Consider the following 15,252-nt stretch of genomic DNA (forward strand, 5'->3'; position numbering starts at 1 on the left):
TACAGAGAATGACCCAAGGGTAGGTCTTCATTCCTTACCTCCATAAAGTAGGCTACCTGCCAAGAATGAAAATGTCAACTCAAAGCTATGGGCTGTTTTAAGCAAGGTGGAAGATAATACAAGAAGCATGGTCCTTTCTTCAGACTTACTGCCTTGACAGCACAGAATCATCTTTTGTCCCTCATCTCCCAAGTTATTTGTACTTCCCTGAGATCAGCTCAAAAACAACTCTCTTTAGGCTGTCTACAAAGTGGAAGACCATGACTAGAAGAGATAAACCTTCAAACAATAGTGTGGTCTAAGACACTAACCTCACTTATCCCAGGGGAACCCACGGAATCTCTTCATTTGCATTAACTCCTGACATGGCATGGAAGAATAATTTTTAGCAAATACCCTTGGCATCTTATATCAGATTAAAGGACCATTAAATACACTGAGGTAAAAATGGGCAGAGAGTATAGTTAGTTTCTATTAATAAATCTAAGTCTATTTTGTCTGTTTTAGGCAACAAAGGCCAAATGGACTTTGTGGGAAATGTATCTCATAAAAGCCCTTTGGAAAAACTGCAGACCAAAACCAAAACCCTCCTTCATGTTTTCTCGCATGAAACATGAAGTTGCCCTATTTCAAAAAGTTCCTACTGAGTATGATTGTGTGAAAGATCACACTATTTCAAATCATATTTATTTTAAAAATCTGTGATGGGACAGTGGCCTATTAGGAAGCCCAAGTTCTGTTTTATGCTCGGCACAACCAAGTGGAAGCTGATTCACTTTGTTTCAAGTTACATAAAATAATCAGAAAATCTAGAAGATCTCATGCTAGACAGGTTAGACTTGCACCCAGAAAAGCATTTTTTTTTTAACCTGCTGTTTTGGTTTGCTGCTGAAGTCTTTGAAGAGAATTATGTATTCAAAGTAGCTCTTTGCCCATCGGCATTTCCCCATCTTCTATGTCTTCTGTAGGGCACATCCCCCACAAAGTAAGAGGCCTTAGTAGAAAAGCACTTCTACCTGCAGTTTTCCCCAGGTCTGCAGAGAGAAACAGTGAGAGTGCAATGCCACAATCAAGGGCCAACTTTCCTACAGAGCCCGGGCCCCAAGGGAGGGTGGTCAGCAGCGCAACCTGCCCAGACTGGGATATCCCTTTGGTCATAGCGGTGTTTCCACATGGCCCTCCACTCACACTCAGAGGACGAATGGATGGAAGCCACCAGCATAAATAAAGGGAACACAGAAGAACAATGTCACCAAAGTGCAGGTGCAAACCCCAAAGCAACCCCCTACCTCTGCCAGCCCAGACTTGCCACTAAATCCTAGAGGAGGGTGTCTCTTAGGTCACAGTACGTTTTTCTTCATTTCTTTTGATTTAGAAACAAATCAGCAGGGAGGACAAGGTTCTCAAGGACAAAAAATTCAAAGCTGAAACAAGAGCAGCACAATCCATTGGTGACGTTCATCTTTTTCCAGAGGAATATACCATTCTGTTATGACTTTGGGGAGGAAAAAAAGATCTTTTAGGAGGTGCAGGGAACACATTCAGAATTAAGACATACTGACCCACCATCACAGAAACAGCAATTAATTAAAATAGCACACAAAATGATTTTTAAAGTTTGAAATGAAACATAACACTAGAAAGATATACACTTGGAGAGATAGGAATCCTGGCTTCTGCCTCATACTGTTCTGTATTGTTGTGAATTATTTACATGTGTTTTTTGTTTTTGTTTTTGTTTTGTTTTGTTTTTGAGACGGAGTCTTGCTCTGTCGCCCAGGCTGGAGTGCAGTGGCACGATCTTGGCTCACTGCAACCTCTGCCTCTGAAGTTCAAGCGATTCCCCCACCTTGGCCTCCTCAGTAGTAGCTGGGATTACCACGCCCAGCTAATTTTTGTATTTTTAGTAGAGATGGAGTTTCATCACGTTGGCCAGACTGATCTCGAACTCCTGACCTCAGGTGATCTGCCTGCCTCAGCCTCCCAAACTGTTGGGATTACAGGCACGAACCACTGTGCCCAGCCCCATGTGTATTTTTTTAAAAATCACAAGCTGGGCATGGTGGCTCACGCCTGTAATCCCAGCACTCTGGGAGGCTGAGGTGGGTGGATCACTTGAGGTCAGGAGTTCAAGACCAGCCTGGCCAAAAGGGTGAAACCCCGTCTCTACTAAAAATCTAAAAATTAGCTGGGCGTGGTGGTGGGTGCCCGTAATCCCAGCTACTTGGGAGGCTGAGGCGGGAGAATTGCTTGAACCTGGGTGGTGGAGGTTGCAGTAAGCCAAGATTAAGCCACTGCACTCCAGCCTGGACAACAGAGTGAAACTCTGTCTCAAAAACAAACAAACAAATATCATAAAAAGGGTAAATCCTTAAAGTCAATTATCTGAAAAGGTAGTAGTCCAGAGCTAAATTGTAAAGCTGGCCTACTGGACTAGTTAGCAAAGATGTTGTGAGCTCAGTGGCTCGTTCTGTAGCTAATATTGAGTTGTACAAGAGAATCATGTTCCCTGCAGGAAGTTTGGGAACAATTCATATTTGGGCCACCAATGGTTCTTTGCCAATGTCCTGCTTGTTGCTATGCTGAAACCAGAAGGAAGGGTGCACACTGGTAGCAACGCAGTAGAGTACACTCTTCCTACTTAGGTTGTTTTTAGAAAGACCCTTGCTCAGCTCTGCTGCCATGGGGTGTGTTGAGGGAAGTCAGGGACCCCAAACGGAGGGACCGGCTAGAGCCACAGCAGAGGAACATAAATTGTGAAGATTTCATGGACATTTATCACTTCCCTAGTAATATTCTTATAATTTCTTACGCCTGTCTTACTTTAATCTCTTAATCCTGTTATCTTAGGAAGCTGAGGATGTATGTCACCTCAGGACCCTGTGATGATTGCGTTAACTGTACAAACTGATTGTAAAACGTGTATATTTGAACATGAAATCTGATTGTAAAACATCGGTGTTTTAACAATATGAAATCAGTGCACCTTGAAAAAGAACAGAACAGCAGCAATTTTCAGGAAACAAGGGAAGGCAACCATAAGGTCTGACTGTCTGTGGGGTTGGGCAGAATACAGACATATTTTTCTTCTTGCAGAGAGCCTATAAATGGATGTGCAAGTAGGAGAGATATTGCTAAATTCTTCTCCTAGCAAGGAATATTAAATATTAAGACCCTAGGAAAAGAACTGCATTTCTGGAGGGAGGTCTATAAACGGCTGCTCTGGGAGTGTCTGTCTTATGCAGTTAAGATAAGGACTGAAATACGCCCTGGTCTCCTGCAGTACCCTCAGGTTTATTAGGGTAGGGAAAAAAATCCCACCCCGGTAAACTTGAGGTCAGACCTGTTCTCTACTCTCGAACTCTGTTTTCTGTTGTTTAAGATGTTTATCAAGACAATATGTGCATAGCTGAACACAGAACCTTATCAGTAATTCTAATTTTGCCCTTTGCCTTGTGATTTTTGCTTTGCCCTTTGCCTTGTGATCTTTATTGCCCTTTGAGGCATGTGATCTTTGTGACCTACTCCCTGTTCATACACCCCCTCCCCTTCTGAAATCTCTAATAAAAACTTGCTGGTTTTGCAGCTCAGGGGGACATCACGGTCCTGCCAATATATGATGTCACCCCCAGAGGCCCAGCTGTAAAATTCTTCTCTTTGTATTCTTTCTCTTTATTTCTCAGACCAGCCGACACTTAGGAAAAATAGAAAGAACCTACGTTTAAATACTGGGAGCAGGGGTTCCCCCAATAGGGGTGGAAGGAGGGCTTATCTGACAGAGGAATCGATTGGCTGTACTCAGGAACTCCAGCCCACAGTGCTTAAGCCAGGCTGATGTGGGGAGTTGGAGGCCTATGTGCTTCTGGGCTTCTGTTTTCAGGGAGCGTAGTCTAGTGCTTTACCACATAAAGTGTGGATCCAGTGGCATTTGGTTTCACCTGAGAACTTCCTAAGAATGTAGACATAGGCTGGGCATGGTGGCTCATGCCTGTAATCCCAGCACTTTGGGAGGTTGAGGCAGGTGGATCACCTGAGGTTGGGAGTTCAAGACCAGCCTGACCAACATGGAGAAACCCCATCTCTACCAAAAATACAAAATTAGCTGGGCATGGTGGTGGCACTTGTAATCCTAGCTACTTGGGAGGCTGAAGCAGGAGAATAGCTTGAACCCAGGAAGCAGAGGTTGCAGTGAGCCGAGATTGCACCACTGTACTCCAGCCTGGGCAACAAGAGCGAAACTCTGTCTCCAAAAAAAAGAAGAATGTAGAAATATAGGCTCCACTCCACATCAAATGAATCAGACAATGCTTTTTATCAAAATTCTCCAAGGTGATTCAAATGCCTATTAAAGTTTATGGAGTGCTGGTAGAATGCAGAAAGCTCAAGACTGGGAGACCAGGGAGTTACTATCAGGTCCTGATTTTGCCACTAACTTGCAATAGAAACTTAGCGGAAAAAAAAATGAGTGTTTCTATGCGGGCCTATTACCTCATCTGTCAAGGGAGGGAGCTGCTGTAGAGTATTCGAAGGTCTCTTCTAGCTCTAACGTCAGAGATATGTGTATCTAGATGTTTCTAGTTTGTTGTCTAAAAAGGGCGAATGCAACAGCAACAGCACCCCCAGAATCGGCCACTGCTGCCATGGCAAACGCAAGCCCACTACTGGGTCCATCTAACGTTAACTATCCCTCCCGTGGACCTGGCTCCTCCTTCCTTACCTTCTGGTCCAAACGTTGGTAGTCACTGGCCTTTGGCCGCCGGGTGACTTTAGATCTTTTTCCTTCCAGGACAAAAGCAATGATCTGAGGAAAAGAAAAAGAAAATGATTAACAGGTAATGACATAGCTCAGTCTCTGAAATCAGAGGCAGTCACCTGGTAGCATATTTGTTAATGACCCTGACTGTAGAAAGAGCAGTACACTCACAGAGGTCTATTTAAACTTTAACCAGTTTAAGAAAGACAGAGCCTAACTACATCAGAATCTTTTGTATTGCTCAATAGGAAATAATAAATAGAAGGCTGTCTGAGTTCTAGCGTGTGGGAGGAAGTCTGTATGATTCATTCAAAGGTACACAAGTCAAAGATCTATCAACTCCTTCCTAGAGATATCTACAGTAAGACATTCCTTTAAAAATAATCATAATCAGAATTTCCTATCTACAAATGTACTCTTTCACCCCACATTGCTACATCAACTATACTCTCTGTCACTCTCATTTCATGACCAAAGTTACCCTGCATAATGGACACTTGGACATAGAATAAGAAATGCACTTTTTTGGCCGGGCATGGTGGCTCAAGCCTGTAATCCCAGCACTTTGGGAGGCCGAGATGGGCGGATCACAAGGTTAGGAGATCGAGACCATCCTGGCTGACAAGGTGAAACCCCATCTCTACTTAAAAATACAAAAAAAACTAGCCAGGCGTGGTGGCGGGCACCTGTAGTCCCAGCTACTTGGGAGGCTGAGGCAGGAGAATGGCGTAAACCTGGGAGGCGGAGCTTGCAGTGAGCTGAGATCCTGCCACTGCACTCCAGCCTGGGTAACAGAGCGAGACTCTGTCTCAAAAAAAAAAAAAAAGAAATGCACTTTTTTTTCTTTGAGGACAGGTCTCACTCTGTCACCCAGGCTGGAGTGCAATAGCGTGACCATGGCTCACTGAAGCCTCGACCTCCAACAGTCAAGCCATCCTCCCACTTCAGCCTCCAGACTAGCTGGGCCCACACACGTCCACCACCACATCTGGCTAATTTTTTTTTTTTTTGTATGTAGAGACGAGGTCTTGCTTTGTTGGCCAGGCTGGTCTCAAACTCCTGGGCTCAAGCAATCCTCCCGCTTCAGCCTCCCAAAGTGCTGGGATTACAGGCATGAGCCACTGCACCCAGCCAGGAATGCACATTTTTACTAAAGGTCTTCCCCTCTATTCTTTCTAGCCACAGGCCTCATGGCCAGAAATGGACTCTCCAATTTTAAGCAGGTTACAAAAACTAGCTTCTAAATTTTGGGGGCTCAATATGAAATGCAATCATTTTGTCATTAGAGTGGTTGCTAATAAACAGACCAAACCCTGCTGAAAAAGTCACAGATGTACGTGTCTGTGCAATTTCTGGGCTTTCTTCTAATTATTATTAATTGCAGAAGTCCCTGGGCTCCTTGTTGCTGGTATTGAAGATGCAGTAATTGAAACTATTCTTTGTGCCACTGATGGAAAACAGAATGTTGGGAAAGGAAACTAGAAATGATATGTCGTCTCAAGAATGGAAATAGGATGGAAGGTACGTGCTTTAACTGTCAAGTACTCAGATCCTCTGAGGCTGTGAAGGGCCCAAGTGCAAAGTTATGGGAGGAGATTCCACATCAGGTCAGATCCTAATAATGGCCTAACTTGGATCCTAACGCAGTAGCAGAGGACACTCAAAGTAAATAGATCACAGGATGAAAACACGATTCACAAAACAAGAGTAAAAAGGCCTAATGGGGCCGGAGGAGAAAAACTGAAGTTTGTTTTAAAGTCCCCAGTGCTCACGGGCATCCAGTGATAGGATACCCACCCAAACCCAAGCTTCCAGGGTGCTGGAAACCCCACTCCCCTCCCGAAGGCCGCTCTAGACCTACCTTCCGCTTGTTGTGATGAGCGATATAGAGGACTGCCACAAGAATGGCTGCAGTCACCAGATATGCAAAGAAGTGGCTGCTCTCCGCGCTGGCATTTCCAGAACTCTCCCCATGACGGTCATCCTTCTCGCTACCCCTGGAATCCAAAAGTGTCCCTTCACGGTTTTCACTGGAGGCAGAACCGGACATCTTTTCTTTCTCTTCTTTGGGCGGTGAGCCCTCCTCGGGTCCTGTATCATCATCTTCAGCCTCTTTGGGCTCCACATCCTCAGTAGGCTCTGAAGACTTAACTTCCTCCTGCGGGGAAGAAATGAGGTCAGTGTCCTCCCCAGATTCGGTTTTGAAAGCATGAGGAGAAAGCTTCCCTTTGTCAGCTAACTGGTTTGTGTCAGCCTTGGGGAGCTCCTTGTTATCAGAAGGGTTGGAGACGGGCTTGGAATGGTCTTTCCTGGAAGGCTGCTCTGGAACCACCTTGCTAGGGCCGTCTTTTGGGGTCTGCTCCTCCGCATCTGACTTGCTAGACCCGTCTATTGGGCCCTGCTCCTCTGCACCGGACTTGTTAGCGGCGTCTTTTGGAGTCTGCTTCTCCGCACCTGACTTGTTAGGGACGTCTTTTGGGATCTGATCCTCCGCACCCGACTTGCTAGAGCCGTCGGCACCCGACTTATTAGGGACGTCTTTTGTGGTTGGCGCCTCCGCACCCGATTTGCTAGTGCTGTCTTTCGTGGTCTGCGCCTCCGAACCCGACTTGCTAGGGCTGTCTTTTTGGGTCTTTGCCTCCGCACCCGACTTGCTGGAGCTGTCTTTTGTGATCTGAGCCTCCGAACCTGACTTGCTAGAGCTGTCTTTTTGGGTCTTTGCCTCCGCACCCGACTTGTTGGGGTTGTCTTCTGGGGTCTGCGCCTCCGCACCCGACTTGCTAGGGCTGTCTTTTGAAGTCTGGGGCCCTGGATCCGACCTCCTAGGGCTGTCTACTGAAGTGTGCGGCTCCGGATCCGACTTGGTAGAGCCTCCAGGCCGTTGGCTCAAGGTGGGGTAAGTAGAGACGTATTCTGTAGAAGGCCGAACTCCAGCTTCTTCTTTCTTGGCACTTCTGGTGTCCGAGAGCGGCGCGGCTCCTAAAATAGAAAAACGAGTTAGCACCAGAGAAGGGCAGGCCGGAAGAAGGAACTCCTCAGAGCTGGAAGATATTGGGAGCAGCGGGGAAACAGGGATTGGGGGGTGGGGCGGGAGATGATGGCGAGCGGAGAGGTGGGTCGGGCAGGGAAGAAGCGAGCCTAGAAGTTACCTGCCCAGGTGAGAATGGGGGACCTGGGGGCAAGAGTGGGATGCGGGATAGAGGGTCTTACCAGCCGCTGCGACGCTCAGGAGGACTAACGCAACCACGAACCTCATCCTGCTCGAATAGCGCTTCCGCCCTCTAACGCTCTCGCGAGATCCGCGCGCGGGGCCCCTCTCCAGTCCCGCCCCTGCTGCGCGCGTCTTTCCGTCTCCGGCTTCCGCCAAGACAAAGGGCGAGATTTGCCGGGGCCGTCGCTGCTGGTGTCTGCGCTCGCCTTCCGCTGCGGTGGTTACGGTCGCTGAGAGGAAGGTGAGCCTCTTCTTCCTGGTTTCTCGTCTCTACCACAGCCGCAACAGACCGGCCCTCCGTTTTTCGTCCTCTCCGCTGCGTACTTCCGAGACCTTACAGGCAGAGCTGGAGCTCCCTGGCCTCTCGCACTGGCCGCGGAAGTGAGGTCGCTAGGGGCAGGCGCCTCTTGGCCACCACCATCCTGTGCTTGCGTTTCTATGCTCTGCTTTTTTCGTGTTTCCCTCTTGGTAGTATACAAACATGCGGTGCTCTGGTCTCTCCCATGTGGGAACAAATCCATCCGATCACCTACAAAGCGTTGCCTTCGCATCCCGGCCCTCCTCCTTCCCGACTCCACAGAGACGGTGTTCTCCGAGGTCGCCAAGCATCTTTTCTAAAAAGTGCAGCCTTTTTCTGGTCGTAAAAGTACAGAAGCAGAAAACAAAGCCTGACTGCCACCCTTCCGGGATAATCACTATTAATGTTTTAGTGTATTGTCTGCCCTCTAAACATTTAATGTTTTTGAATAGATAATACAGTATAATGTTTCAGAAATGAGAACCAGATTTTAAAGTAAATAGACCTTTCTTAGAAGAGTCTTCCTACTCCTCCACAGGTTACCGCTTACATTAGTTTATTATGTTTCCATTTAGTTTTGTAAAAAAAAAAAAAAAAAAAAAAAAAAAAAAGGACACTTTCCCTTCTTAATTAGTGTATTTCTCTTCTCTTCTATGCAGATTTATTTTCTCGGCATATTGGGATAATCAGGTAAATGGTTTTGTATCCCACCGTTTACAGTTACTGTTATGTTTATACATTAAATGTTTGAAATCACTTTATGAACGATTGCCAGGCTTGGTGCTTAGGAGACAGTGATTTAAGAAATGATAGGTCTTAAATGAGATTACATCAAGTTAAAAAGCTTCTGCACAGCAAAGGAAACAGTGAAGAAACAACCTGCATAATGGGAGAACTATTCGCAAGCTATCCATCTGACAAGGGATTAATAACTAGAATATATAAGAAACTCAAGGAAAAAAATATAATTAAAAAATGGGCACCAGCCAGGGCAACATGGTGAAACCCTGTGTCTACCAAAAATACAAAAAATTAGCCGGGCATGGTGGCCTGTGCATGTAATCCCAGCTACTCAGAAGGCTAAGGATGGGAGGATTATTTGAGCCTAGGAGGCGGAGATTGCAGTGAGTGAGCCAAAATCTTATCACTGCACTCCAGCCTAGGCAACCATCTCAAAAAATCAAAAAGAAAAAAATGGGCAAGAGACCTGCTGAATAGACATATCTCAAAAGATGACATACAAATGGCCAACAAATAAATGGTATGTGAAAAAATGCTCACTATCAGTAATCATCAGGGAAATGCAAATCCAAACCACAATGAGAGATCATCTTAGCCCCAGTTAGAATGGCTGTTATCAAAAGAAAAAAAAAGTACATAATGGTGACAACGATGAGAAGAAAAGGGAATGCTCATATCCTGTTGGTGGGAATGTAGATTAGTACAGCCATTATGGAAAACAGTATTGGCAGGGCATGCAGGCTCATACGTGTAGTCCCAGCACCTTGGGAGGCTGAGGCAGGCAGATGAGTTGAGCCCAGGAGTTCGAGATCAGCCTGGGCAAAGTATCAAGACTCCTTCTCTATAAAAAAATAAAAGAAAACAGCACAGAGTTTCTCAGAAACTAAAAATAGAACTACCATATGATCCAGTATTCCCACTGCTGGGTATGTATCCAAAAGAAAGGAAATAAGTATATCAAAGAGATAAATACTTTTGTAATTCCAGCACTTTGGGAGGCTGAGGCAGGAGGATCGTGTGAGCCCAGAAGTTCCAGACCAGACTGGGCAACATGGCAAGACCCCATCTCTTGCTCTCTTTTTTTTTTTTTTTTGAGACAGTCTTACTCTGTCACCCAGGCTTGAGTGCAGTGGCACGATTTCAGCTCACTGCAATCTCCATCTCCTGGGCTCTAGTGATCTCTCACCTCAGCCTTCCAAGTAGCTGAGCCTAGTGGATCTCATGAAAGTAGAGGTGGCTACCAGAGGCTGGGAGGGGATGAGGAGAAGGAAGATGAAGAGAAGTTGGTTAATGGGTACAAAAATACAGATACATAAAAAGAGTAAGTATGTTCTGTAGTCAATACAGTAGGAAAATTATGGTTAACAATAACATTGTATATTTCAAAAGAGAAGAATTGTAATGTTCCCAATACAAATAATAAATATTTGAGGTGATAGATATCCCAGTTACTCTGATTTAGTCATTAAATATTGTATACCTGTATAAAAATACCACATGTACCCCATAAATATGTACAACTATATAAAAAAAAATTTTTTTGAGACAGAGTTTTGCTCTTGTTGCCCAGGCTGGAGTGCAATGGCACGTTCAGCACAACCTCTGCCTCCCAGGTTCAAGTGATTCTCCTGCCTCAGCTTCCCGAGTAACTGGGACTACAGGCATGCACCAGCACACCCAGCTAATTTTGTATTTTTAGTAGAGACAGGATTTCTCCACGTTGGTCAGGCTGGTCTTGAACTCCTGACCTCAGGTGATCCACCCTCTTCAGCATCCCAAAACGCTGGGATTACAGGTGTGAGCCACCGCGCCCAACCCTATATCAAGTTTTTAAGGTAGGTATTAACTTCATGGAGCATGCAATCTTTTGGGATACATAAATATTAAATATCTACACAAACGTGTGCGTGCATGCACATTCCAAGAACTGCCAGAAAGAAAAGTACAGAAACTATGAGCTCATTTGAGGAAGGGACCCTTAAGCTGAGGACTGAAGGTTGTAGCTGTGTCCCAGGTGAAGAGGAAAGGAAGAGGAGGATGAGCTTTCCTGGCTGAGTGTACAGCATGTATTAGGTTGGTGCAAAATCAATTGCGTTCTGGCCGTTTGACAAAAACAGCAATTACTTTTGCACCAACCTTATACAATGGTCTGCAGACAGGTGGGAACCTGGTATTTTGTGTAAGTCTAAAGACTACAGTTGTCAGATAATAGAGAAGAAGGAGAAGGGTAGGAAAGAGGCTGGAACAGAGCCAGATTGAACAAATGATCTGAGAATTGTCTAGAACATGAATCTACTAAGCACAAAAAGTACAACAGAAAATATGCCAGTTAACTTTGTGGGTTTTGTTTTGTTTTGTTTTGAGATGGAGTCTCCCTCTGTTGCCCAGGCTGGAGTGCAGTGGTGTGATCTCAGCTCACTGCGGCCTCCGCCTTCCGGGTTCAAACGATTCTTCCGCCTCAGCCTACTGCCTAGCTGAGATTACAGGCACCCACCACCACGCCTGGCTAATTTTTGTATTTTTAGTAGAGACAGGGTTTCACCATGTTGGCCAGGCTGGTCTCAAACACCTGGCCTCAAGTGATCCACCCACCTCGGCCTCCCAAAGTGCTGAGATTACAGGCATGAGCCACTGCGCCCGGCCATATGCCAGTTAACTTTGATTGAAATGTAAATTAGTCCCACTCCTGCCAGAAAGAACTACAGCTGCCAGGGGAAATAACTCCTCTGTAGTCTACTGAGTACAGTATTTGGCTTACATGATGTGCAGTTCTAGTCAATTAGAATTCTTCAGAATTTCAAGGAATAGTACATGTAGTGGCATATAATTTTCAGGAACAAGTGCTTTATTTTTATTTTATTATTATTTTTTGAGACAGAGTCTCATTCTAAAAAATACCCAGGCTGGATATTTTTTAATTTAAAAAACAATTAATATGTTCTCAGTATGTTTCTGTGTCGAAGAAAATGTCTGTCACACATACACTCATTACTGAAGAGAAAAGAAGAATTACAGGAAGTGAGAAATCTTTTGCCAAACTATTTCAGAACCTTGACTCTACTTTGGCTGAAAGAAATGAATTGGTAAATTAATTTGTCTCTAAAAGAAAACTCTGGCCAGGTGCAGTGACTCTTGCCTGTAATCCCAGCACTTTGGTTGGGAGGCTAAGGCTGGCTGTTTGAGCCCAGGAGTTCAAGACCACCCTGGGCAACGTGGTGAAACCTCGTCTTTACAAATAATTTTAAAAATTAGCTGGGCATGGTGTGCACCTACAGTCCCAGGAGCACTGAGATGGGAGAATTGCTTGAGCGTCGTAGGTGGAGGCTGTGGTGAGCTGTGATCAGGTCACTGCACTCCAGCCTTGGCAACAAAGTGAGACTCTGTCCTAAAAAATGAAAAGAAAAAAAGAAAGAAAGAAAGAAAAGATTAAATTCTGGCTGGGTGGGGTTGCTCAAGCCTGTAATTCCAGCACTTTGGGAGGCTGAGGCAGGCAGATCATTTGAGATCAAGAGTTCGAGACCAGCATGACCTACATGGTGAAACCCTGTCTCTACTAAAAATACAAAAAAAGTTAGCTGGGCATGGTGGTGCATGCCTGTAATCTCAGCTACTTGGGAGGCTGAGGCAGGAGAATCACTTGAACTTGGGAGGCAGAGGTTGCAGTGAGCTGTACCACTGCACTCCAGCTTAGGCAACAGAGCAAGACTCTCTCAAAAAAAAAAAAAGGAAAAGAAAATTATTTCTATCTCCTCTAAATAAATGTCTGACTAACATTTAAAGATACTGGCTTATCAAGGGTATGTGTGTCTGGTGAGGGAACAGTAAATTATTAAGCCTGACCTGGTGTCCAAATTACTAGACAATAGAGGAAAGGAGTCCAAATCATGCAGAACTCATGGGCCATATCCAGTGTTTTATATTTTATCTTAACAATAATGATATTGCTAGAGTTTTAAGTAGGGGAAAAATAGAATTGGGATTTTTTAAAGACAGTCAAATTTAGCAATGGGGTGTTATATATTAACACCAAGTGTAGTGATACTAATGTTAATAAGTTGTGATAACCCAGTACCATCACACCAGCTGAGGGTGGGGAGTTTTTGTTGTTTCAATTTATTTTTTATTTTATTTTATTTTTGTTTTTGAGACAGAGTCTCACTCTGTCGCCCAGGCAGGAGTGCAATGGCACAATCTCGGCTCACTGCAACCTCCGCCTCCCGGGTTCAAGCAATTCTCCTGTTTCAGCCTCCCAAGTAGCTGGTATTACAGGCGCCCACCACCACACCCAGCTAATTTTTGTATTTTAGTAGAGGCAGGGTTTCACCATGTTGGCCAAACTGGTCTTAAACTCCTAACCTCAAGTGATCCGCCCACCTTGGCCTCCCAGAGTGTTGGGATTACAGGCGTGAGCCACCGGGCTCAGCCAAATTTTTAAATATTACTCTGGTTGTATCGTGAAGAACTTGAGTGGGGAGGGAGGAGTGAATTTAAGAGTTAAGAGACTAATGCAATAGTTCAAGTAGGACTAGTGTAGGGACAGTGAGAATGGAGGGAAGTAATTGGACTCAAGATAAATCTGAAGGTAATACTAACAGGCCTTGAAGATGGGCTGGGTGTGGGGGAAAGGAGTGATGGTGAGGAAGGTGTGGAGGTGTCCTTTCCCTGAGGGAAGGAACACTAATGGAGAAGCAAGTCTGATGGGGGTGGGACATATAAAATGAATTTGCTTATGGTTAATTGCTTCTGTGTAGTTTGGACCATGAGACAGCCGGGTGAAAATATCTAGTTGGAAATGTGATCATGGAGTTCAAAGGTAAGTATAGGAACAATTTTTCTAACTAAATATTGTTCAAAACAGGATTGTTAATGGTTTCATAAAAAGTAATCTATTAGTTTATCGTAATTGTGACAGTTCTCTTACTATTGGACATCTGTATTATTTTTAGTTTTCTATTGTTAGTAACTATTGTTAAGTACTGGTTAGGTGCCTTTTAAGATAAGATAAACCCTCAGAAAGATTAAGTAGGCCTGGTAGAGTGGCTCATGCCTGTAATCCCAGCACTTTGGGAAGCCAAGAGGATCCCTTGAAGCCAGGAGTTTGAGACCAGCCTGGTCAACAAATTGAGACCCTGTCTCTATAAAAAAATTTAAAAATTAGTCTGGCTTGAGACCAGGAGTTGGAGATTACAGTGAGCTATGATCTCTGCATCCCAGCCTGAGTGACTGAGTGAGAACCAATCTCTGAAGAAAAGAAAGAAAGAAATAAAGATTAAGCAATTCTATTATTTTGCCAAAGCTTTGATAGCAGTGAGTATTATTAATCTGCCAAATAGATAGGAAAAACATAGTCCTTAAGTGTTATTCTTTAATACTTATTGCACAAATAATTTACATGACCTTGGACGATTTAATTACTTTAAATATTTGTTTCTTTATCGTTATTATTATTGTGGTGAGACAGGGTCTCGCTCTGACGCCCAGGCTGGAGTGCAATGGTGTGATCTTGGCACACTGCAACCTCTATGTCCTGGATTTGAGCAGTTCTCGTGCTTCAGCCTCCTGAGTAGCTGGGACTACCAGTGTGTGCCACCATACCCAGCTAATTTTTATATTTTTAGTAGAGACAGGGTTTCACCATGTTGGCCAGGCTGGTCTTAAACTCCTGACCTCAAGTGATCCGCCCACCTTGGCCTCCCTAAGTACTGAGATTACAGATGCATGCCACCACACCCAGCCTATTTCTTCTTTATGAAATGGAAATTAAAATGTTAAGAATTAGATGATTCATGTAAAATGTAGTGTTTAACACTATATGTAGCATATAATGCTCTAAAATTATTATTGTAGTATGTTCATTATAGAAAAATTATAAAACAAAGATAAACCAAAGTAAGAAAGATGTTTCTCTTTTTTTTCCCCCTTTTTTTTTGAGACCGACCATAGCTCACTGCAGCCTTGACCTCCCAGGCTCAAGTAATCCTCCCACCTCAGCCTCCCAAGTAGCTGGGACTACAGGTGCACGCCACCACACCTAGCTAATTTTTAAACTTTTTGTAGAGACAGGCTGTTGCCCAGGCTGGTCTTGAACTATGTTGCCTAGGCTGGTTTTGAACTCCTGGGCTCAAGCAATCCTCCCACCTCAGCCTCCCAAAGTGCTGCAAATACACATATGAGCCACCATACCTGGCCAGAAAAATATTCTTTTTTTTTTTTTTTTTTTTTTTTTTTTTTTTTTTTTTTTTTTTGGGG

The 15,252-nt window shown here is 44.4% G+C and overlaps 1 protein-coding gene across 4 annotated transcripts; it reads right to left on the reverse strand.

Moving 5' to 3' along the window:
- Window positions 1-371: 371 nt before the first annotated feature.
- Window positions 372-8,944, reverse strand: TGOLN2 (trans-golgi network protein 2). 4 transcript variants are annotated; one of them, XM_025354769.1, is made up of 4 exons: window positions 7,964-8,944; window positions 6,615-7,732; window positions 4,718-4,801; window positions 372-1,557 (listed from the first exon to the last, which is right to left on the reverse strand). In XM_025354769.1, exons 1-4 carry the CDS (start codon window positions 8,007-8,009, stop codon window positions 1,459-1,461), a joined length of 1,347 nt encoding a protein of 448 aa, XP_025210554.1. In that variant the 5' UTR covers window positions 8,010-8,944; the 3' UTR covers window positions 372-1,458. The 4 variants fall into 4 exon arrangements, with proteins under 4 accessions (XP_025210554.1, XP_025210556.1, XP_025210557.1 ...); XM_025354771.1 differs by having other exon boundaries at window positions 372-1,511; window positions 4,717-4,801; XM_025354772.1 differs by having other exon boundaries at window positions 649-1,495.
- Between the last annotated feature and the right edge of the window lie 6,308 nt (window positions 8,945-15,252).

Source organism: Theropithecus gelada, chromosome 13, assembly GCF_003255815.1.
Source record: "Theropithecus gelada isolate Dixy chromosome 13, Tgel_1.0, whole genome shotgun sequence".
In the NCBI taxonomy this organism is placed as follows: Eukaryota; Metazoa; Chordata; class Mammalia; order Primates; family Cercopithecidae; genus Theropithecus; species Theropithecus gelada.